This window comes from Geotrypetes seraphini, chromosome 1 (genome assembly GCF_902459505.1).
Source record: "Geotrypetes seraphini chromosome 1, aGeoSer1.1, whole genome shotgun sequence".
Classification (NCBI taxonomy): domain Eukaryota; kingdom Metazoa; phylum Chordata; class Amphibia; order Gymnophiona; family Dermophiidae; genus Geotrypetes; species Geotrypetes seraphini.
Genome location: NC_047084.1, coordinates 340251392 through 340276507, shown reverse-complemented (window position 1 = coordinate 340276507; position 25116 = coordinate 340251392). Strand labels below are relative to the sequence as shown.

General features: G+C 45.4%; 1 protein-coding gene across 7 annotated transcripts in view; it reads right to left on the bottom strand.

The window, feature by feature from the left end:
- Positions 1-25116, bottom strand: part of RUFY3 (RUN and FYVE domain containing 3) — a 222601-nt gene that overhangs the window by 163575 nt on the left and 33910 nt on the right. For 3 of the 7 annotated variants that reach the window (XM_033960990.1, XM_033961016.1, XM_033961026.1), the window contains exon 1: positions 14560-14737. The exons of 1 other annotated variant lie outside the window; for it this stretch is intronic. In XM_033960990.1, the coding sequence (XP_033816881.1) occupies positions 14560-14737 (178 nt within the window). Of the gene's footprint in view, positions 1-14559; positions 15315-25116 lie in introns of those variants that run through there. 3 more of the 7 variants (XM_033960998.1, XM_033961008.1, XM_033960973.1) reach the window with 2 other exon arrangements.

The window sequence follows — 25116 nt, the reverse complement described above, 5'->3', positions numbered from 1 at the left end:
AACCTCCAAGAGAACATCACATCATGCATAATGAGACTTCACGCCTGGTCCCTCTCAGTACAGATGAAATTAAATGAATCAAAAACAAAATTACTTTGGCTCGGCCCAAAATTAGCTCACCTGCCCGCCCTCTTCACCCTACTCACAGGCCCTGCTCTACACCTTGAGTTCTCAAGCAAGGTCCTTGGCATCACTATCGACTCCTCCCTTTCCCTCAATGATCACCTGAATTCCCTGGCATAATCTTGTTTTTTCAGCCTCCACATGCTGAGGAAAGTTAGATCCTATTTTCACCAAAAGCATTTCACCGTCCTTGTACAATCCATCATCCTATCCAAACTCGATTATTGTAACGCCATCTACTTAGGCCTAACGAAAAAAAGTCTTTGCAGACTCCAGCTTATCCAGAACACTGCGGCTAAGCTGATTTTTGCTAAACGCAAATATGACCACGTCTCCCCTCTACTTACCAATCTTTACTGGCTCCCAGTACTTTCCAGAATTCATTTCAAATGCTCCTGCCTGGCTTTCAAGATCATTCACGGCATCCTTCCGCCCCTAATCCCTCTATCCTTCCTCGCCCCGACACCAACTACCACCAGATCTGCCCACAGACATAAACTATCCTTCCCCTCTCTACACAGCATCCTCCACGCAGGTAAACTGGGTAGATCCCTCCTCTCCAAAATCACCGGCCTCTGGAACGACCTCACTGTCCCGCTGCGGAACCTGGACTCCCTCCAACTATTCCGAAAACAACTGAAAACCTGTCTTTTCTCTAGCATATAATAATCTCTTCTCCTGATTACATCCCCTCTTTTTATGCTTTGTAAACTCTTTCTCTTCTCTCTTCCCATATTTTTTTAAACTCTGTAAACCGTGTCGAGCTCCACTTCAGTGGAGAAGACGCGGTATATAAACCTAAGGCTTAGTTTAGTTTAGTTACAATCTTGAGAATACCAAGTTAAGTAATAAATTTGTCAAACAGAGAAGACTTGATTAATTTTCGAAAAGAACAGTAAGATGTGGCTTGATGAATACATTCACCAAGCCATAATTGCAGTTTATATGCTTGAAACACAAAGGTCCTATCAAAGAAGGCCTTATAATGAACACCGTCTGGCTTAGGAAAGGCAAATAAGTGAAAATTTCTTGTATTCCTTAATGGTCTATATAAATCAAAGTGATGGGAAAGATTAACTGGAGACAATCCCGATATCAACTTAAAATAGATTCAAGAAAATTTGAATAGTACTCTTGCTTCTAACACTAACCAATGCAATAAATAATAATATTGGCTGATGTGGTCATTCTGCTTCAGACCAAAAATCAGTCGGACCACGGTGTTCTGAATTATTCTCAATCTTCTTAAAAAATTTTTCTGAAGATCCCAAATAGAAAATATTGCAATAATCCAGAATGGGCAAGATCAATGATTGTACCAATAGGCTTAAAGACACTGAATCAAAATATTTTTTAATGGTCCATAATTTCCATAATATAAAAAAACATTTTTATACTACTAAATTAGTGTGATTGATCCAAGTCAGATGACGGTCAAGCGTGACTCCCTGAATTTTAATGGAATTGGTTATTGGATAGACATGTCCATTGAGATGAAGTGACGTTTCTGTTATTTTATCATTAGGGATGGCTAAAATAAATGTAGTTTTTTCTGTATTGAGTTTCAGCCTGAAATTGATAGTCCATTGTTCTATCTGAAATAATATAAACTATATCTGGCAATGCTCTCTAGAAAGGAGTCAAAAGGATGACGGCTGTCTGAACTGAGATTGAGGGTTTGGGGTTTTTTATTAGGTATTTATATATTGCCTGTCAAGATTATCTAAGCGGTTTACAATCAAGTACTCAAGCATTTTCCCTATCTATCTCAGTGGGCTCACAATCTAACATACCTGGAGCAATGGAGAATTGAGCAACTTGCACAGGGTCACAAGGAGCAGCACTGGGTTTGAACTCACTTCAGGGTGCCGAGGCTGTAGCTCTAACCACTAGGCCATTCCTTCAATTTACTTTGGTGCCTTGTACGGGTCATTGAGTAACCAGGTTAGAAGATAATGAAGATAGCCGATTATAATGCCATTCAGTGTTACAGTAATATGAGGATCTGAATGAGGCAGAATATCTTCTGGACGATAAAGAAGATTGAGAGGTTTGTGGCTTAGATAAAGTATCTGTGTACTTTTTGATCTTCAAACTCTTCAATTTCTTACTCAAAACAGTTCCCTTACAAGGAACATTCAAAAGGTAGAGGTCTGTACTAGGACCAGTGCTATTTAACTTATTTATAAATGATCTGGAAATTGGAACGATGAGTGAGGTGATTAAATTTGCAGATGACACTAAACTGTTCAAAGTTGTTAAAATGCATGCAGATTGTGAAAAATTGCAGGCAGACCTTAGGAAATCGGAAGACTTGATGTCCAAATGGCAGATGAAATTTAATGTGGACAAATGCAAAGTGATGCACATTGGGAAGAATAACCTGAATCACAGTTACCGGATGCTAGGGTCCACCTTGGGGATTAGTGCCAAAGAAAAGGATCTGGGTGTCATTTCAAACAATACGATGAAACCTCCGCCCAATGTGCGGCAGTGGCCAAAAAAGCAAACAGGATGCTAGGAATTATTAAAAAAGGGATGGTTAACAAGAGTAAGAATGTTATAATGCCCCTGTATCGCTCCATGGTGCGACCTCATCTGGAGTACTGCGTTCAATTCTGGTCTCCTTATCTCAAGAAAGATATAGTGGTGCTAGAAAAGGTTCAAAGAAGAGCGACCAAGATGATAAAGGGGATGGAACTCCTCTCGTATGAGGAAAGACAAATGGTTAGGGTTCTTCAGCTTGGAAAAGAGACAGCTGAGGGGAGATATGATTGAAGTCTACAAAATTCTGAGTGGAGTAGAATGGGTACAAGTGGATCAATTTTTCACTCCATCAAAAATTAAAGACTAGGGGACACACTACTACTATTTATTATTTCTATAGCACTGAAAAGGCATACGCAGCACTGTACATTTTAACATACAATAGACAGTTCCTGCTCAGAAGAACTTACAATCCCTGTAACTCAATGAAGTTACAGGGAAATACTTTTAAAACCAATAGGAGGAAATTTTTTTTTCACTCAGAGAATAGTTAAGCTCTGGAACGCATTACCAGAAGTTGGGGTAAGAGCGGATAGCGTACCTGATTTTAAGAAAGGTTTGGACAAGTTCCTGGAGGAAAAATCCATAGTCTGTTACTGAGAAAGACATGGGGGAAGCCACTGCTTGCCCTGGTTCGGTAGCACAGAATATTGCTACTCCTATGGTTTTGGCCAGGTACTAGTGACCTGGTTGGTCACTGTGAGAACAGGCTACTGGGCTTGATGGACCACATTGGTCTGACTCAGTAAGGCTATTCTTATGTTCCTAACTGAGGGCTTCTTGTGTTTCAGTTATGTCCCTTTCATCCTATCATTCCTCCACAAATGCACAGCAGCTGACTTGCCTGAGACTCAAAGCCCATGTACATGCACAGGAAAAACTCAAATCAGTTCTTAACAATACAGTGGTGCCTCACACAACGAACTTAATTGGTTCCAGGAGCAAGTTTGTTATGCGAAACGTTCGTTATGTGAAACGCGTTTTCCCATAAGAATACATGTAAAAAAAAATAATTCGTTCTGCAGCATAAAATATGCTAAGATGACATAAAAAAAGATAAATTTTTGGTTATTATTTTTATTTAGATACATCTAAAAACATAATTGTTTTTTAAAACAACACACATTTTTTAAATTTAAAGACAGACTAAGTAGAGTCTAATTTTACAGTGAGAGAGGGCAGAGTCTCAGCGGCAAAAACTGGGACTTAACTGTTCATTTTTTTTTTTTTCTACCGTGTTTCCCCGATGATAAGGCAGGGCCATCAAATAAGACAGCCCCCCCTTTTTAGAAAAAAATGTAAAATAAGGCACCCCCCCGCAAATAAGCCACCCACCGATACCTGCGCTTACCCGAATCGGGTGGTACGGTGGGTGACTCCGTGTGGTCCCTGGCACCCCCGACACGATCGGGGCAAGAGGGAGCTCAAGCCCTCTTGCCCCCCCGACTCCCCGACACGATCGGGGCAAGAGGGAGCCCAAGCCCTCTTGCCCCCCGACTCCCCGACACGATCTGGGCAAGAGGGAGCCCAAGCCCTCTTGCCCCCCCCCCGACTCCCCGACACGATCGGGGCAAGAGGGAGCCCAAGCCCTCTTGCCCCCCGACTCCCCGACACGATCGGGGCAAGAGGGAGCCCAAGCCCTCTTGCCCCCCCCCGACTCCCTGACACGATCGGGGCAAGAGGGAGCCCAAGCCCTCTTGCCCCGCCGATTCCCCAACTCCCCGACAATATCGGGCCAGGAGGGAGCCCAAGTCCTCCTGGCCACGGCGACCCCCTAACCCCACCCTGCACTACATTACGGGCAGGAGGGATCCCAGGCCCTCCTGCCCTCGACGCAAACCCCCCCCCCCCCCCCAACGCCCGCCCCCCCCACGACCCTCCGACCGCCCCCCCAGCCGACCCGCGACCCCCCTGGCCGACCCCCACGACACCCCCAACCCCCTTCCCCGTACCTTTCTGTAGTTGGCCGGACAGACGGGAGCCAAACCCGCCTGTCCGGCAGGCAGCCAACGACGGAATGAGGCCGGATTGGCCCATCCGTCCCAAAGCTCCGCCTACTGGTGGGGCCTAAGGCGCCTGGGCCAATCAGAATAGGCCCGGGAGCCTTAGGTCCCTCCTGGGGGCAGGGCCTGAGGCACATGGTCGGGTTGGGCCCATGTGCCTCAGGCCCCGCCCCCAGGAGGGACCTAAGGCTCCCGGGCCTATTCTGATTGGCCCAGGCGCCTTAGGCCCCACCAGTAGGCGGAGCTTTGGGACGGATGGGCCAATCCGGCCTCATTCCGTCGTTGGCTGCCTGCCGGACAGGCGGGTTTGGCTCCCGTCTGTCCGGCCAACTACAGAAAGGTACGGGGAAGGGGGTTGGGGGTGTCGTGGGGGTCGGCCAGGGGGGTCGCGGGTCGGCTGGGGGGCGGTCGGAGGTTCTTGGGGGGGGCGGTCGTTGGGGGGAGGGGGGGTTTGCGTCGAGGGCAGGAGGGCCTGGGATCCCTCCTGCCCGTAATGTAGTGCAGGGTGGGGTTAGGGGGTCGCCGTGGCCAGGAGGACTTGGGCTCCCTCCTGGCCCGATCGTGTCGGGGAGTCGGGGGGGCAAGAGGGCTTGGGCTCCCTCTTGCCCCGATCGTGTCGGGGAGTCGGGGGGGCAAGAGGGCTTGAGCTCCCTCTTGCCCCGATCGTGTCGGGGAGTCGGGGGGCAAGAGGGCTTGGGCTCCCTCTTGCCCCGATCGTGTCGGGGAGTCGGGGGGGCAAGAGGGCTTGAGCTCCCTCTTGCCCCGATCGTGTCGGGGAGTCGGGGGGGGCAAGAGGGCTTGGGCTCCCTCTTGCCCCGATCGTGTCGGGGAGTCGGGGGGGCAAGAGGGCTTGGGCTCCCTCTTGCCCCGATCGTGTCGGGGAGTCGGGGGGGGGCAAGAGGGAGCCAGGCGGAGAGAGGGCAGTTAAGCGCAGTGCCTGCGCGGAAGGATGCAGCTCGGGCGACTTCGTTGTGTGAAACGAAGTTCGTTGTACGAATCAAGACATAAAGTTCGTTGTGCGCAGCGTTCGCTGTGCGAGGCGTCCGTTATGCGAGGCACCACTGTACTTGTCTTGTATAACTCACCTCCCCCCCCCACCCCAAGTATGGGGGATTCAAATGTCACTTCTCTTTCTGACACTCTTTGTAGCCTGGGTCAAGTCACTTCCTTACTGCCTTAGGTAGAACTTAAATTGGAAGCCCATTTAAGCAGGGAAATAACTGATATATCTAAATGCAACTTGTCTTCTGTTCATATTTAAGAAAGGAAAATAATAAATATAAAATCCAACCCCTTCTAAACAGTGTATTTTACAAAAGGAGAAGCAGCTATATGGCATACACACTATTTTGGCTGCATTGTGTCCTTGCATCTCTTAATTACTGTATTTTTTTCTAATATTTTAGTTGTATTATGTCCAAGGAAAGCAGTCCAGAAATGTAACCTAACAACTATACACATCTGGCTGCTCATCATTCAGCTATTGCAGTGTGCTTCAATTTCATTAATTAAGATACAGCTTGATCCTTCCCATCAGTATCTAGGCCAGGGGTGCCCAATAGGTCTATCGCGATCAACCGGTAGATCGCCAAGGCAAAGTGAGTCGATTGCGGAGCCCATCCCTTTGACTCACTTTGCCTTGGCGATCTACCGGTTGATTGTGATCGACCTATTGGGCACCCCTGGTCTAGATACTGATGGGAAGGATCAAGCTGTATCTTAACTAATGAAATTGCTTCCAGCATTCCTCTCCGACGGCAGAATTGACGTCGGGGAGAGGAATGCTGGTCGGCCTGACGCAGGGAGAGCTTGGGGTGGCGGCTTTGGGGCCAGTTACCCAATGGCAGCGGCAGTGGCTTGGGGGAGGGCAGGAAGAAAGAAAGAAAGGGGGCAGACAGGGAAACAGAAGGAAAGAAGGGAAACAGAAAAAAAAGAAAGGGGGCATGAACAGAGAAAAAAAGAAAGGGAGGCAGGGAGAAATAAAGGGCATGGAGAGAGGAAGAAAAAGTTGGGGGAGGGAATGAGGTCTGGAGGAGAGGAAGCATACAGGCTGAAAGAAGGGAAGAAAGATTGGATGCACAGTCAGAAGAAGAAAATGCAACCAGACTCATGAAATCACCAGACAACAAAGCTAGGAAAAATGATTTTATTTTAAATTTAGTGATCAAAATGTGTCTGAATGTATATCTGCTGTCTATATTTTCCACTATGGCCCCCTTTTACTAAACCGCAATAGCGGTTTTTAGTGCAGGGAGCCTATGAGCATCGAGAGCAGCGCTGGGCATTCAGCGCAGCTCCCTGCACTAAAAACTACTATTGTGGTTCAGTAAAAAGGGAGGGCGGTATATTTGTCTATTTTTATATGGTTGTTACTGAGGCGACAGTGCATAGAGTCATCTGCCTTGACCTCTTTGAAAAAACCCCGGAATAGGAATGATAATTAACATTTTCTCTGCGTACAGTGTGCTTTTTTTTTATTTTATTGTTGGTAGATCATTTTGACTTGGTCATTTTAAAAGTAGCTCACAAGCCCAAAAAGTGTTGGCACCCCTGATCTAGACTATACATACGGTACTTTAGACCAGTGTTCTTCGACCTTTGACCGGCGGAAATAAAATAATTATTTTTTGGAACGGCAGTTGAAGAACACTGGGCTAAGTCATGCCTATCTCCACCCAATCTCCGCCCCAGACCCTGCCCCCATAATAGTTCTAATTGTAACACCATTTTTTCCATTCATTTTTCATATATACACACAATATAACTGTATTAACAACAAGTAATGCTTAACCACAAAATTAAAATACAGAAAGCACACTGTATGCTTTTTAACATTCATTCCTACTAGAAAACAGATAACCCCATGCAAATGCAGGACCAAAAAGCACAGTTACTTACCGTAATAGATGTTATCCAGGCAGATATTCTCTACTTGTGGGTGAAGTCATCCACGAAGCCCCGTCGTGGACATCTTTTCAAGCAAACTTGATTGAAAATCTTTGAAGTTTGCTAGTGCTGCACCGCCATGTGCGTGTGCCTTCCCGCTCAAGCTAGGGGCGCGTTTCCTCAGTGTGGCCTCAGTTCAGATAGCTAGCAAAGAAGCCAACCAGGGGAGGTGGGTGGTTTGCGAGAATATCTGCCTGATGTCCCTGGATAACACCCGTTACGTTAAGTAACTGTGCTTTATCCCAGGACAAGCAGGCAGCATATTCTCTACATGTGGGTGACCTCCAACCTAACCAGAATGGGACGGTGGGAGAGTTGGCAATTTAGGAGAACAGATTTCGCAAAACAGACTGGCCAAACTGGCCGTCTCGCCTGGAAAAGGCATCCAGATTGTAGTGAGAGGTGAAGGTATGAACCGAGGACCAAGTGGCGGCCTTGCAGATCTCCTCAATAGGAGTGGACCTGAGGAAAGCGACAGATGCCACCATCGTTCTGACTTTATGCCCCGTGCCCCCATGCAGAGGGAGACCAGCCTGAGCGTAGCAGAAAGAAATACAAGCAGCCAGCCAGTTAGATAGGGTGCGCTTGGACACAGGACGCCCCAATCGATTCGGATCAAAAGATATGAAGATTTAAGGAGCTGTCCGATGAACCTGAGTGTGTTGCAGATAGAACGCCAACGCCCTCTTACAGTCAAGAGTGTGGAGTGCCACTTCTCCAGGATGAGAATGGGGCTTAGGAAAAAAACACAGGAAGAACAATGGATTGTGATTGAGGTGGAAATCCGAAACCACTTTAGGCAAGAATTTAGGATGGGTACGAAGGACCACCTTGTCATGATGAAAAACAGTAAAAGGTAGATCCGCAACCAGATCTTGCAGCTCACTGACTCAAAGAGCAGACGTGACGGCAATCAGAAACACCACCTTCCACATGAGATACTTTAGATGAACCTTATCGATGGGTTCGAAGGGAGGTTTCATCAATTGAGCCAGAACCACATTAAGATCCCAAACTACCGGGGAAGGCTTGAGTGGAGGATGGACATTGAAAAGACCCTTCATAAACCTGGAAACCACCGGATGGACTGAGAGCGGTTTCCCATCAAGCGGCTGATGAAAAGCAGCAATCGCACTGAGGTGGACTTGAATAGACATTGATTTGAGACCAGATCAAGACAAGTGCAGCAGATAATCCAATACTGAAGATAAGGAGGCAGACAGTGGCTCCAAGCGATGCGTAGTACACCACAAAGCGAATCTAGTCCATTTCTGGGTGTAACATTATCGAGTGGATCGCTTCCGAGAGGCCTCGAGAACATCCTGTACAGACTATGAAAAACGGAAGGAAGGAATCACGTCAAGAGGAACCAAGCCGTTAAGTGTAGAGACTGCAGTTTGGGATAAAATAGAGAACCTTGACTCTGTGACAGCAGAGAAGGAAACACAGGCAGAAGCAGAGGCTCCCTGACACTGAGTCGAAGCAGAAGGGAGAACCAAGGTTGTCTGAGCCACCGAGAAGCTATCAAAATCATGGTGGCATGAACTGACTTGAGCCGGACGAGAGTCTTCAGAATGAGAGGGAACGCATAGAGAAAACGGTTCGTCCAGTCCAGGAGGAAAGCATCCGCCTCAAGTTGGTGCGGGGAGTAAGTCCTGGAGCAGAAACGAGGCAACTTGTGGTTGAGGGGGGATGTGAACAGATCTATCTGCAGAGTAACCCATCAAGCAAACACCTGACACAGAGTGGAGGAATGGAGCGTCCATTCGTGTGCCAGGCAGTTCTGCTGGCCCTGGATATAGACCACCCTGAAAAAGATGTTGTGACATATCGCCCAATCCCACATTCTCAAGTTTGCTTGAAAAACTGTCCGCGACGGGGCTTCGTGGATGATGTCACCCACATGTAGAGAATATGCTGCCTGCTTGTCCTGGAATAAACTAAAAGTACTAATATTTACAAACAAACCCTAAGATGCAAGACTCTGCAAGCAGTACAACCCCAGAGGAAAAGAAACAAATGCATTTCTTCCTGAACAGACAAATTAATCACTAAATTAAAAAAAAAAACAAAACAGACAAATCAATCACTAAATAAAAAATTAAAAGCATTCCCCCTACCGTTGTTGTCTCTCTCCCTCTATGCTGTGCCTTGCCTTCTGGCCTGCCCCTGGTGTTATCTTTGGGCCGGTCCACAGTGCGATCAACGCGGCATCTTCGGGCCAGCTCCCCGAGTGCTGCATTGCACAAAGCTGTGGGCAGCGGTTCCTTGCGCGCTTCCCACGCCTCATCTGTAAGCCTTCCCTCCGACGTTGCGACGTCAGAGAGAAGGCTTCCGGTTCAGGTGCAGGACGCGCGGAGCCTTTTCCCATGGCTCTGTGCACTGCAGCACTCAGGGAGTCGGCCCGAAGACGCCGCGTTGATCGCACCGTGGACCGGCAGCTGAAGAACACTGCTTTAGATCTTATCCTTCTCCAGCAAACTGCTGAGAAGAGCAACAACTGCATATTCTCTCTGCTCCTAGAAACTGCTATCATACATGCTGATCTACAGGGAATGACAGCTTGGGCAGCTTGACAGATTGCGCAATCTAACAGATTCCCATGGTGGCAGTGGCACAGAATGCATCAGTGGGCCTGTTCTCTCAGCAGCTGGCACACACACTGTTCAGAAGCCCTTTTTGGATACATGAAAAATTTAATACAGAGATGCTACATATAAAGTAATATTTAATCCCATGAAAAAAAAATTTGAGGGCCAGACCATAATTACACTGCACAACAAAGTTTTTGCTTCCTGAACACTGCTGGGTGTTTCTTATAGAATTTTGGGTGCTGATCATGAATATTACATCAAAAATTACCCATCACGTACCATTTCAGAGAAATCTTCAATTTTGTCGTGATTTTTTCTTATATTTGGATGCAAACAATTTTTTCTCCCATAAGTGTCTTATCAACAACGGTTTGTGCCGCCTGGGTATGTCCATGCATAAAATCTAGCCAGGTTGGAAGCTGTTTTATGGAAGATGACATCCTGGGCATGTCTGGGCAGGTCTGAACGAGCTTGCGCTGTCTCACCATGCTATAATGGTGGCTTCCATACACCGATCCTGCTCATTTGGTTAATATAGATAGTCCGTGTGTGTATATAGTATCAGTATAGTAAAGTATAGTAGTATAGTAGCTGTAGCAATATAACAGTAAGTAAGCTTGATGCTATAGACGTTTTGGTGTCGGGCAATATGTCTCGTCGGTGTCGTAACAGCCGCGACACATTCTGCTATATCTGTGGGGAATATACACTTATGCCTCAGAGACGTTCGATGACTGCCCTTGTAAAGAAAGCCTATCATCTGTATTTTGGCTGCAAAATAGGTGATCAAGACAAGCAATGGGCGCCTCACATTTGCTGTGCGACATGTGCTGTTAGTCTGAGAGCCTGGCTCAGAGGTACTCGAAAGACGATGCCATTTGCTGTTCCGATGATATGGCGAGAACAGAAAGACCATGTGACGGACTGTTATTTCTGTTTGACTAATGTGTCTGGTTTCTCTGCCAAAAACAAGAAGTCAATTGAATATCCTAATCTGCCTTCAGCAATGAGACCCATGCCACATGATGACAGTCTTCCAGTTCCGAAACCACCAGAGGATTGGACCTTAGACGAACCAGATGAAGAAACTGCAGTGCAGGGTTCTAACAGTGACATTGACCCGGATTTTGAACCATCCTCATCAGGCGATCCACATCTGATAACACAGTCCGAATTGAACGATTTGGTCAGAGATTTGGGTCTGTCAAAAGCAAAAGCTGAGCTGCTAGGTTCGAGACTGCAGGAATGGTGTTTGCTATCACCAGGTACGAAAATTTCTGTGTTTCGAGACCGGCATCATGATATAACCAAATTTTTTGCACAAGTCGACAGTCTCTGTTTCTGTTGTGACATTGAAGGATTGTTCTCGGTCTTTGGTTGTGATCACAACCCGGAAGAGTGGCGTCTTTTCATTGATTCGTCAATGTTAAGCCTGAAAGCTGTTCTGTTGCACAATGGCAACGTTTATCCTTCAGTACCTGTTGGCTATGCAGCACATATGAAAGAAACATATGAGAATATGGAAATGTTACTAAAGTATGTCCAGTATACCAGGTATAACTGGAATATCTGTGGAGACCTCAAAGTCGTTGCTCTGTTACTAGGACTGCAGCTTGGCTATACAAAGTACTGCTGTTTCATCTGCGAATGGGACAGCCGAGACAGAGAGTCGCACTATTCTAGAAAGAACTGGCCACTCCGTAAAAAGTTAGTTCCAGGACAGAAAAATGTAGCACATGAATCGCTTGTTGACCCGACAAAGATATTTTTGCCTCCTCTTCACATTAAACTGGGACTCATGAAGAATTTTGTGAAAGCAATGAACAAGGAAGGGGAAGGTTTTCGTTATTTAAGACAGATGTTCCCAAGAATAACTGATGCCAAGATCAAAGAGGGTATTTTTGTTGGCCCCCAGATCAGACATGTTATGAGTGACAAGCGATTTGAAGATCTGTTAGTTGGGCCGGAAAAAATTGGCTGGAAAGCCTTGAAAGACGTTGTTGACAATTTTCTGGGCAATTACAGAGCCCCAAACTACATTCAGCTGGTAGACAAACTTCTCAAAGCATACAAGAGAATGAAGTGCAATATGTCACTCAAGATTCATTTCCTCCATTCACACTTGGACTTCTTCCCCGCAAATCTCGGTGCTGTGAGTGACGAGCACGGTGAAAGGTTTCATCAAGACATAGCTACGATGGAGAAACGATACCAGGGCAATTGGAATCCGTCAATGCTTGCCGACTATTGTTGGATGCTACAACGTGATGCACCAGACACTGAATATAAAAGAAACTCGGGAGCAAAACACTTTTAATTCTGTTTCATTTAGTCGCTTGTGCGAAACGTAAACTTGACTATATATTTTATTGTCAGTAAACATAAAAATGTCTATTTCTCATAGTTCTTACGTGATGCAGTAAAACCAAAACCATATTTGAGCATACCAAGTTGGTACCTGTCATAATCACCAAAAACTTTTCAGGAATCAAGACTTAACCAAAAAATTGTTGTGCAGTGTTATCCATCTACCAAAAATATCTCATATAAATCATGTTAAATTTTAACTCCAAACAGTAAATCAAAATGAGGGAACAATAATGTGCAGAACCACTGGCTTCTACAGTGCCCCTTCACCACTAAATATGGCTGTTAAAGGCTGCTCTAGAAATCTGTTCCAAGAAGGCTTTTCATGCCACTAAGTGACCAGAAGGTAGCCTGTGTGAGAACGGCACCCATTGCCTCTCTGGCATCATGGTAGTGGCTGTCAGCGACTGCTCACTACAGACCTGCCGGTCCTTTCCCGCACATCCACAATACAAGATGTAGCTGAGGCCTCAGCTCAAAACACTCCTTCCTCTTCCCCTTCTCCCCATTTATGGCTGTGCTGAATACATGTCATGCATGCATTGCACTAGCTCCATCCAACAACCTGAACAATGTCTGCTTTTATGAGATGCTCTAATGCTCTTCCAGGTTCTGCTCTTGCTAATGCCTGTGCCCCTCAATCCATCTTATTCTCACTGCTCATACTGCAACACTACAAAACAGAAGCCTTTTATTCTTAGGAGACGTATTAAAAATTAAAACTCAAAATATAAAACTTAAAAAAACAAAAGCAGGCCATTACTGGTTATTTATTTATTTAAAAATGTATATACTGCATAACTATGCGGTTTACAAAATTACATACATACCTATTGAACAAATGCTTTGCTATAGGTACATTTGTCTGTTCATGGAACTGAGAAATTTCACCTTATTCTCTCTTCACTGCAGTCAGTGAGCTTCAGTTGAAAAAAAAAAAAAAAAGCCACCTTGTCCTGACAGCTACTCATTAGCCATTAAAATTCCATGATAAAATGGAACATTGCCAAGAAGTGACCTAGCAACAAATGGCACACTGCTAAAAATAAATCAATATATTGCAAAAAATAAAATAATTCTATTGTAATCTACTGAGAATGAAAATTTACAAAAACAAAATAAATCAGATATTCAACCAGCTGAAAGTCTTCTTCCTCCTCATCTCCACCTATCCCATGGATTGTATATAAATAAGTATTCATATGGATACTTTTAGTGTTGCTGTTCTCAACAGCTTAACTGGAAGCCCTTGTGAACATTCAAATATTAAGGAGGGGAGGAGAGACTAAAGGGAAAAAATGGCTATATTTACACTGGAAATTTGTTCAAATATATGCTGGAAAATTTACTTCAGGTGCGCATGATGGCTAAATTAAGTTAAATCTGCTGTTCCTTGATTCCTACACTAAAAAAAAAAATAAAAAAAATCAACTCTAAAACGAAGTTGGATTTTGGATTTAATCCTCAGTTCTTTTGCAGGTAAACTCGGGCCCTCTACCAGAGGGGTGATCTGACTTAAGTGTAGCACAGCAACAAGCCGACTTCAAGAGTTCCTATGCATCTCTGAACACTTCCAGATTATGTATTAAACTGGCCTTCATATAGGTAGTACTAGTACAGTACTTCTTTTCCCCTGCACTGAATTTAGCCAGGATGTGGCTGCCTTCCAAATATTTACTCACCAGGCGCCTTTGAGGCACTCTTACTTCTGAATCTTTATACCTGATATTGGCTAATTCATCTCCCCCCCTTCCCCCAAAATAAGGCTGCACAAACACAAGCCATACCATCAGATATACATATACGAGTCAGAAGCACATGTCAAGACGAGGCAGGAAGGGGTTCACGCATATCCCCCGATGGAAAAAGCCCATTTTGAAAATCGCCCAGTATTTGCCCCTCCTGCAAACAGTCCTGTGCCCCCCCCCCCCAAGTGCCCTGGCAGGAATGGGAGGTGTCGGATGGGGGTGGGCGCATACCTTCGTGGGTAGGCTCGGGGTCAGGGGTCAGCGAGATGTCATCCAGCTCGCGCAGGCAGAGCCACTCGCCGTCCATGGACACTCGGAATTTGCAGAGATAGATGGTCTCCATCGCCGCCTGGGTGATTTTGTCCGTGCTAGGGGTTGGCATATCACTTTGAGGCGTCAGGGCGGACATGATGATTCAGCTAGTCCAACAAGAAAAATACCCTACAGAGCCTTCGGCTGAAGAGATAAGGGATGGAGTGGGTACAAAAAAAATCACAATACTCAGCTGGACTGTCTCCAACGACCCAGAGAACAAGATCAGAGGATGCTTCGTTGCTCTCCGCTTCTCTTATCTCTCCCCCCAGGCCTTGAGCTCTCAGATCTAGCAGAGCGATGGGTAAATCCTGTCTCAGAATAAAACCGGCTCGGCTTTCCTTCTCTCTCCCACTACGAGCTACTGCATCAGCACCACGAATGCAAACGCCTGGAGAAAGCAAGTTCCCGGCACGATCTCAATCTCTTCGCTTGCACGAACCCGGGCAGGGAGGGAGGTGAAACATTGGCTGTGTGCAACGAGCGCAGGGTGGCGACCAAAATGGCTGACTAATGGCGAGAACTGAAAATCGGCACTCATGTGATCAGGAAGCGATTCCCAGGATGCTACTGACGCTAGCAGAGGCGAGTCTCGCTCAACATCCTTCACCCTCACTCTACAGACCCCCCCCCCCCCCATCAGCTGTTCCGCTGCTCAACAGACCCAATCTTTCAACTGCACTTTGAAATTTATAGCTTCCCCCCCAAAAAAAGCAAACCCAAAACGAACCAAAAAAAAATATCCAACAACAAAACAATGCAGAGGATAGCTAAACAGATCTCTGGAATGCCTTAAAGCTACTGCTTTACACGCTACTGTGGTAATCCTAAAGAAATGGGTCGATTTCCCACATCCAAAAACCCTGTTTCGTCCACTTGCAACATATTTAAATATGGGGAGTTCTCAATCACCTGCTGTTAGGGATGTGCTGGCTCTAGCTAGTAACAAATCACTTATATTAATGCCAAACTCCTGTGCAACATAATTCTCAGGCCAGCCCTTTCTGCTATTACACAAAAAGCCGATGTCTACGTCACAAACAAATGAACAGGTTACAGGGCATGACATCACAACCACAGGGAGCCAAATAGAAAGCATAGCTGGCTCCTCAGCCCCGCCCCCTTTCATAAGACAACAGGTCTAAAAATTATTCTCCTCAACTATTGTTCCTTTTCTGTTATCATATGGCTCAAGGAAAAGGAGGGCAGATTAAAACACCCAGGTTTTACTTCCAAGCCCCAAAGGTATTTTATATTTGAAAAATTATCTTTTGGGCAAAGTGCCCTAAATTAAAACCTTAAACATCTTGGTAACAAAATGAAACTGAAAAAAAACCCCAAACAAACCTGCAAAGACAAGTATTTTAATCAGGGTGGGGCAAACAGGACAATTGCTCTGGGCCCTACAGCTCTAGGGGGGGCCCTGTGAGCTGGGATGTCCTCATCTTCCCCCTCACCTTTTAAAATGCACAAGGGTCATCGGTGCAACACCAATTTTCTAGCACTGCTTGCAGCTTTCTAGGTGCTGTTCCCTTGACGCGGTCCGCCCCCTTTAATGTAACTTCCTTTTTCCACTTGAGAACACCACAGCAGCAGAACAGCATAGAGGTGAGGGGGGCTTCAGAACAGAGTGGGGAGAAGGACAGGACATCCCTGTCAATGGGGACCTCCTGGAGCAGCTGATTTTTAAATGAAGGGAGGGATACTGGATGGACTACTGCTCTGAGTTCCAGAGTGTGCTGCTAACAACAACAGTTAGCAGCACACGCTGGAACTCAGAGCAGTAGTCAGCAATACACACTGGTTTTACAAGGAGTGGGTGAGCAGCAAATTTATTTCCTTTCACAAAGTTTTTCATGATGATTGTAAAGATATTGTGAATTTGTACATCTTATCTTTCATGATTTAACAACAAAACTCCTGAGGCAGGCCCCCTTGGGCCGAAACACGATCGTGTCAAGTCTATTACAATAAAAGAGACTTGAACACCAATTGGTCACATTTGTTGTTCTTTCTTGCTATTCACTGGTGTGAAGGCAGGTTCTCCTGTTTGTTTTCATGAAGTCCACAAAATCCTTGAGTGGAGTAGAACAGGTACAAGTTTATCGATTTTTCACTCCATCAAAAATTACAAAGACTAGGGGACACTCAATGAAGTTACAGGGAAATACTTCTAAAACCAATAGGAGAAAATATTTTTTCACTCAATGAATAGTTAAGCTCTGGAAAGCATTGCCAGAGGTTGTGGTAAGAGCAGATAGTGTAGCTGGTTTTAAGAAAGGTTTGGACAATTTCCTGGAGGTAAAGTCCATAATCTGTTATTGAGAAAGACATGGAGGAAGCCACTGCTTGCCCTGAATCGGTAGCATGGAATGTTGCTACTTTTTGGATTTTTGCCAGGTACTAGTGACCTGGATTGGCCACAGTGAGGATTGGCTACTGGGTTGATGGACCATTGGTCTGACCCAGTAAGGCTATTCTTATGTTCATCATTTGGGCTTCAAGTGACATAGCAAGACTGCTCTCTTCCAGAATTGAATTCTTAGTTTTTCTGGTGATCCATGGCACATCTAAAATCCTTCTCCAGCACCAAAACTCAAATGAGTCAATCTTCTTTCTGTCTTGTTTCTGTAATGTCCAGCTTTCGCATCCGTAAATGACCACTGAGAAAATGAGTGCGTGGAAAAGTCTGATCTTTGTTTGGAGTGTTACCTCTTTGCCTTTGAATACTTTGTCGAGAGCCTTCATTGAAGAGCAACCAAGTACTATTCTGTGGAGTATTTCCTCCATTCTAGTTGTTTCTTTGTTTACAAAACAGCCCAGATTGAAATCCTTTACAACTTCTATTCTATTGCCTTCAAGCTTAAAATCTTAATCATTTTCCGGGTTCATGATCTTAGTCTTGTTTATGTTCAGTTCTAATCCCATGTTATGATTTTCAGCTTTGACTTTTCTCAGTAGATACAGCTTGTCTTCTTTGCTTCTGGTGATGTCAGCACTACATATTCTAAAATTTGACTAAACAAACAACATTCTAAAATAAAACTAAAAATTCCCAGAGGTTTAGCAAGAAAAGGAAGGAGAATTATGGTTTATATTAATGAGTTAATCTCCAGTGCTAGATACAATAAACCCCTTCAATTCCTATCATCACACCCCCCATATTTATACAGTAAAAGCTATATATTATCCAGTTGAAATCTTCAACTCCCTAGATTCTATTTCTTTTCTCTTCTTTTTCTTTTAGGTGGAGATTAATTTAGTTAACTATGTTTTTGAGCCCAGATGCACTAGCAAGTCCCCCATGATGTAATCTATATCAGTGTTTCTCAACACACGGTACGCGGCCTGGCCGCTGCCGGGGATCCCTCCTTGCCTGCCCCATGCTGAAGCTGCCAGGGATCCCTCCTTGTCTCCACGCCCGCTGCACCCAACCCCGAAGCTGAACCTGCCACCAAGCCGGAGCCAACATACTCCATCAGCAGCATCCAGCAGCAACTCTGCACAGGGACCAGCCAGGGCACGTGTAGCAACTCACATGCTGCACGTGGCCGGCCCACAAGCCTTCCTCCTGTCAATTCTGACGTTGGAGAGAAGGTTCCGGGCTTGTGAGCCAGCTGCGTTGAGTCGCTACACATGCCCTGGCCCGTCCCTGCATGAAGTTGCTGCATATAGAGCATGTCGGCTCCAGTGAAGTGGCAGGGTTGACTTCAGGGGTGAGGGTGGTGTAGAAGGCAGACAGGGAGGTATTCCCGGTGGCTTCAGAGGGGGAGGGCAGGCAGGGTTCCCTGGGGGCACCTGCAGCTTCTGTGGACAGGTCGGCTTCGGGGGGGGGGAGGGCGGAGGGGGCACTAAATCGACACAGAAGGGAAGAGGCATTAACATAGGGGCACTAACTTGGGACATAGGAGGGATGGAATAAAGGGAGAATTGATGGGCACGAGTGTGTGGATGAGAGATGGTGCACATGGGGAAAGGAAGAGAGAGAGAAGTGAGGTAGAGATGCATAGGGAATAGAAGGATGAGAGGGACTTTGAGGTGGGGAGGGTGTTCCACTTTTTCCTCATCTTCTTGTGAAGAAGAAACTGCCAGTGCAGGTTCAGAGACTGGGGAACTTTGTGTTATATTGTGGCGAGAATATGGGCTTATTAACTTAAGTTTACCAGCACACAACTCTCTGTCCAGAACAGACACATGCTGGAAAGCCAGTGTTTCATACATTGGTGCAGGCTAAGGCGTGACTGTGATTCAGTCAACACAAGGAGAAACTTTTGAAAGGTTTTTTGAGAAGCCAAATATATGAATGGTGATAGCACTGTGAAAGACAGGACTGTATTACCTAAAACTTACCTTTTGAGAGTGTTTTTTTTTCCTTTTGTTTTTCTGCTTAAAGATACAGAGCCACCCCAAAGGGCATAATGAAGAGGCCTTTTTGGGCAAGGAAAGTGCTCAGACACTTTTATAAAATAATTTTTATTGAAATTTTCTTTGAATTACATACAAAACACAACAACAAAACAATCGAACAATAGCAGAACCAGTAAGATCATCCGTGTTAATCCTTCACGAAGACCTAGAGCAGTGATCTGAAACTCGCGGCCCACGGGCAGCCCCCCCGGGTGCTATTTTGCGGCCCGTAGTCTTGAACCCAATCTCGCACTCTGGGCAGGAAGAGAGGCGCCCAGATTTATAAACTATAAAGAGTTTTACCTCATGCAAAATTGTTATTTCTTTAATAAGATATTAACTATTTTTTTCTGCAGCTCTCCAAGTACCTACAAATCCAAAATGTGGCCCTGAAAAGGGTTTGAGTTTGAAACCACTGACCTAAAGGATCCAAACCCCTCACCAAAAGACCCTCCTCTCCCTAACCCCCCACTCCAGCACTCCAGTGTCAAAAGTTCAAAAGAGAACTTCTAGCTCTATGAGACAATCCCTCCCAAACAGGAGCCAAGATTCTCATAAATTTCCTCCATGGACCAGGACCACCCCTTCGGACATCCAGATATTCAAATTTTAACAAGGTAAACATTTCGTTTCTCCACACAGTAATAGTGGGCGCCTCAGCTTGACGCCACAACAAAAGAATATATTTCTTAGCCAGTAAGGAGGCATTTTGCAGTAACAAATTTCCCCCTCTAGACAAACCCAGAGTAACAACCTGAGAAAAGAGCAGAACATCCTCCCTCAAAGGAATCTGCTTACGCAAAACAGTCTGTAAATACAGTGCAACCAAAGACCAAAATGTCTGAATTCGGTCACACAACCAGAACATGTGAAGCAAGCCTGTAGGGGTGGACTGGCACTTAGGACACTGAGCATGAGAGGCATACCCTACAACATAAGCCTGGTAAGGAGACACATTCAGCCGCAGAAGAAACTTATACTGCTGCTCTTGCAAAGCAATGGAATGAGTCAGCCGAGGAAGATGTTTCATAAGAAAATGAAATCCATCCCCCGTTAACATGTTCAGAATGGGAGAGATCCTGGTTCCACACAGCTGCCACGACCTCATAGTCCCATGGAGTATTGAAACTTCCCAAACTGACTTGATGAAATGATAAACTGATCCTAGCCTGGCAGGATAAAGTCAAGGTCTCACATACCACATCTGCCATGTCTTCATTCAAAGTAGCAGCATCTAAAGAGAGAAGATAATGAGACACTTGACGGTAGAAAAACCAATCTCTGGCTTCCAGGTAACCCTCCGCCTGTAAATCCTGAAAAGAACGATGCACACCCTCCGCAGACACCACATCTCGTACTTAGCAAAGGCCCCGAGCACTCCATCTCTACAAATAAAGTTTAGAAGCATCAGGATCCAGATCTCAGTTACCCCACAGAGGCAGCAGCACCGTGGAGGTAAAAGGCAGATGCATTTGTTTATACAGCCATTGCTAACATTGTCTCATGGATCTCAGCAAAGGATGACTCCTGGTAGGAAAAATCTGATGAGGGCGCTTAGCATCATCCTCTATAATAAAACCCTAAGCGCACATGTGCACTTAGGAGGCCGTGATACCTGACAGTGTGGTGGTTGTTTCCATGGCCGTATTCTATTTGCAGCGGCTTGCGGCATGTGCAGCAATTTCAGCGGCGGTTGCTGTTTGACTCCTGCGCTACTGCTACCGGGACGCCTCTTCTCACCCCCAGACCAGCAAACGCAGCAGCCGCGAGGTGGGCCGGCCTAGCAAAAGCCCCAAGGCTTCCTGGGCTAGCGGATGCTGGACAGGGGGAGCAGGGAAAGGAGAAGGGGTACTACTGGACAGGGGGGATCAGGTAAGGGGTGCTGCTGGACAGGGGGGGGAGGTAAAAGAAAGGGAGAAGGCCTACTGCTGGACAGGGGGAGCAGGGAAGAGGTGCTGCTGGACATGGGGGCTCAGGTAAAACAAAGGGAGAAGGGCTGCTGCTGGACAGGGGGAGCAGGCAAGGGGTAGTGGTGGATAGCCGAGGAAAGAGAGAGACAGAAAGAAAGACAGACAGAGGTGGGAGATTTCATGGTGACACCAGGAAGTATTTCTTCACCGAAAAGGTGGTTGATCATTGGAATAGTCTTCCACTGCAGGTAATTGAGGCCAGCAGCATGCTGGATTTTAAGAGAAAATGGGATAAGCATGTGGGATCACTTCAAGGAAGAAATTAGGGGGTGGATCATTAGAGTGGGCAGACTTACTGGGCCGTGGCCCTTTTCTGCCGTCATCTTTTATGTTTCTATGACAGCGGCCAAGGAGAGAAAGAGAGAGACAGAAAGGAAGAAAGACAGACACACACATCTATTCTAGCACCCGTTAATGTAACGGGCTTAAAGACTAGTGAAGATAATAAAGCAGGTGAGTAGGAGCATAAGAACATAAAAAATGCCTCTGCTGGGTCAGACCAGAGGTCCATCGCACCCAGCAGTCTGCTCACGCGGCAGCCCATCAGGTCCAGGACCTGTACAGTAATTCTCTATCTATACCCTTCAATCCCCTTTTCCTTCAGGAAATCATCTAATCCCTTCTTGAAACCCAATAGCGTACTTTGTCCTATCACACCCTCTGGAAGCGCATTCCAGGTGTCCACCACCCTTTGGGTGAAGAAAAACTTCCTAGCATTGGTTCTGAATCTGTCCCCTCTTAATTTTTCTGAATGCCCTCTCGTTCTTGTAGTTTTCGAGACTTTGAAAAATCTGTCCCTATCCACTTTCTCTATGCCCTTCATGATCTTGTACATCTCTATCATGTCCCCTCTAAGCCTCAGCTTCTCCAGGGAAAAGAGCCCCAGTTTCTCTAATCTTTCAGCATATAAAAGGTTTTCCATACCTTTTATCAATTGCGTCGCTCTTTTCTGAACCCTCTCAAGTATCGCCATATCCTTCTTAAGGTACGGAGACCAATACTAGACACAGTACTCCAGATGCAGATGCACCATCGCCCGATATAACGGCAGGATAACATCCTTCATTCTGGTTGTAATACCTTTCTTGATAATACCTAGCATTCTGTTCGCCTTCTTTGAGGCCGCTGCGCACTGTGCCGACGGCTTCATCGTCTTATCCACCAGTATCCCTATGGCCTTCTCTAGGCTACTTTCACACATTACCAGCCCTCCCATCGTAAAGCTGTACATCGCGTTTCTGTTTCCTATATGCAAGACTTTACATTTCTCTGCATTAAAGTTCATCTGCCATTTATTCGCCTACTCTCCCAGTTTGTTCAGGTCCCTTTGTAAATTTTCACAGTCCTCTTTAGTCCTAATCCCACTAAAAAGTTTTGTGTCATCTGCAAATTTTATAACCTCGCACTTCGTCCCTGTTTCTAGGTCATTAATAAATACATTGAACAACAGTGGTCCAAGTACCAACCCCTGCAGAACACCACTCTTGACCCTTCTCCAGTCTGAGTAGTGGCCCTTCACTCCTACCCTTTGCTTCCTACCCGCCAGCCAATTTTTGATCCATTTATGTACATCTCCTTCCACCCCATCGTTCTTCAGTTTCTGTAGTAGGCGTTCATGGGGTACCTTGTTGAAGGCTTTTTGGAAATCCAAGTATATGATGTCTATGAGGGCCCCTTCATCCATTTGTTTGTTAATTCCTTCGAAGATGTGCAATAAGTTCGTTAGGCACGATCTTCCCTTGTAGAAGCCATGTTGGCTTGTCTTCATCAGTTTATTTCTTTCTAGATGCTCTTCGATGCTGTTGTTCAAGAGAGACAGGAGTGTAATGTTGGATGTTCTTGATCCAATCCATCAGGTGTCTAAGAAGGCCCCGTGACCCAGAAGTGATTCAGAAGGGAACCAGGCGGGCACAAGCAACAGGCAGAAGTTGCTCATGCAGATAATACAGAGGTACGTGGTGGGGGGAGGGATGGCGCAAGCATTGCATGGTAGGGTCATGCAGAGAAATGCCAGCGCCCCCACCGACTTGATGCCCGGGGAGCTCCATACCCCCCTTACTATGCCACTGACGATAATGCTTTTACTTGGACTGTTCAGAAGTTGGCCGTTACTAGCTAACCTTTCCTGCCAATGACTAATGACCAACTGTCACCTCCTCATACATCTAGAAGCAATTATAGGACTTCTTAACATTCTCAATTAGCTTCACATGATATGTAATTAATTTCTCAATAAAACTTAAAGATTTGTCCAAAAACAACTTATCTTATAAGCAATGCAGAAGAGTCAGTAGCTCACATAGCTATGTTTCGACTCCTGCGTCAGGGCAGACTCCTTTTAGCACACACTCTCTCTTCTTGAGAACTGAGAAAGTCATCCAGCAAGCAACTTCTTAACATTCTCAGTTGTGTCAAGAAGAGAGTGTGTGTGTACTGCTTATAAGATAAGTTGTCTTTGGACAAATCTTTAAGTTTTGTTGAGAAATTAATTACAAATCGTGTGAAGATAACTGAGAACGTTAAGAAGTCCTGGATTTCTGTACACTCTGTGTTGCACTTGCTAATAAAAATTATTTTAAAAAATAAATAAATAAATAAAAGAAGTCTTATAATTGCTTGCTGGACGTACAAGGAGATGACAGTTGGCCATTAGTTACTAACAGCCATTTCTGAACAGTCCAAGTAAAAGCATTATAGTTTGTTTAAGGTAGGGTTAGTTTGATTATTCATTAGTGTGGATACGTTACAGTAAATTTTTTGACCAGTACAATTTGCCATTGTCAAAGTATGGGATACACCTGAGTGATGTGGTGGAAATTGACCTCTCCCCCTGGAGCATCTCACCTCACAAAGAGTTGACTTAGATTGTAAGCCCTCCAGAGATAGGGAAATAACTAGTGTACATGAATGTAACTCACCATGCGCTATTACTAAAAAAGCTGTGAGTTAAATCCAAATAAAGCCGTGCAAGAACTTCTTGGGCATAAAATTTTTAGACTAATATTTATGCATAAGACAACAGCTGCAGGCATGTACAGGCACTTTCATTTTGTTCGGGCAAACACACATTATTGCTGGTATATCCTGTCTGTGATTTAAAGTTACAAATATTGTTCTCGCTGGACAAAAAAATAAAAAAAGAGGCATTTTAAATTTCTTAAAGGGCATGAAATCCTCTCAACCAACTCTTTTACGCTGCCACAGACATGGCAATAAATCTCTTGCACTGTGTACATGGAAAGCCATCGTTTCTTTCTGTGCACTGCAGCAGAATATTTAATGGACTCATTACCATTCATTTTAATGCTATGTGTGCCTATGTCTTCTGCACGAGTCTACCGCTCTCTGCATTGCTCAGCAAGTAATGGCTGCATACAACCTGCGGCATCCACTTGGTGAGACTCACAGTAGCTTTCTACATCCACCTCCGAGTCTGTTATTTTTCTTGTGATTCTGGTCCTATTTATAGTGGCTTTGAACACTTTATATGTATCAGATAAATAAACATTTAGCCATATAAAGATATGATCATCAAGTTTATGAAGGAAAATTCATTTTAGGAGGTAACATAAAAACAAGTTAATAAAAGAAACAAGTTGTAAACAATCACTTTGTTGGCAAACATAGCCGATCCAAGATGGCCACAGACTTTCTCGGCTGAGCAACACGGCGCAAAGTTTTACCTCTAACAACTTTTGAGTCGCTGCCCTGGATTGTTGCCTTCCCTTCAAAGCCAAAACAAAGAGGATGCAGTGCCGCTGGAGCCTCGTGGCAGTCTAGAGCAACGGCATTTGGCAACATTGAGGAGCTTCTTTGGCGCATGCAGGAGACACCCCGGGCATCGGTAGACCCGCTGGAGACACACCGGAGAGGCGAAACGGATGCGATCTCCTTGGGTTGGAGACAATGCTGAGCACCGATGCCAGAGCACCTCCCCATGAGAGAAGGTACTTCCAGAGCATGGGCAGTATTCTCTCTCGGAAGCCACGGAGAGCAGAGAAGGGAAAATGGAGACGAACTCCCTACGTTTTCAGGAGAGTTTGGAGGAGACTGAGAGCTCAACAGCTGTAGGGTTAAACCGAAACCTGAGCAGTGCGGT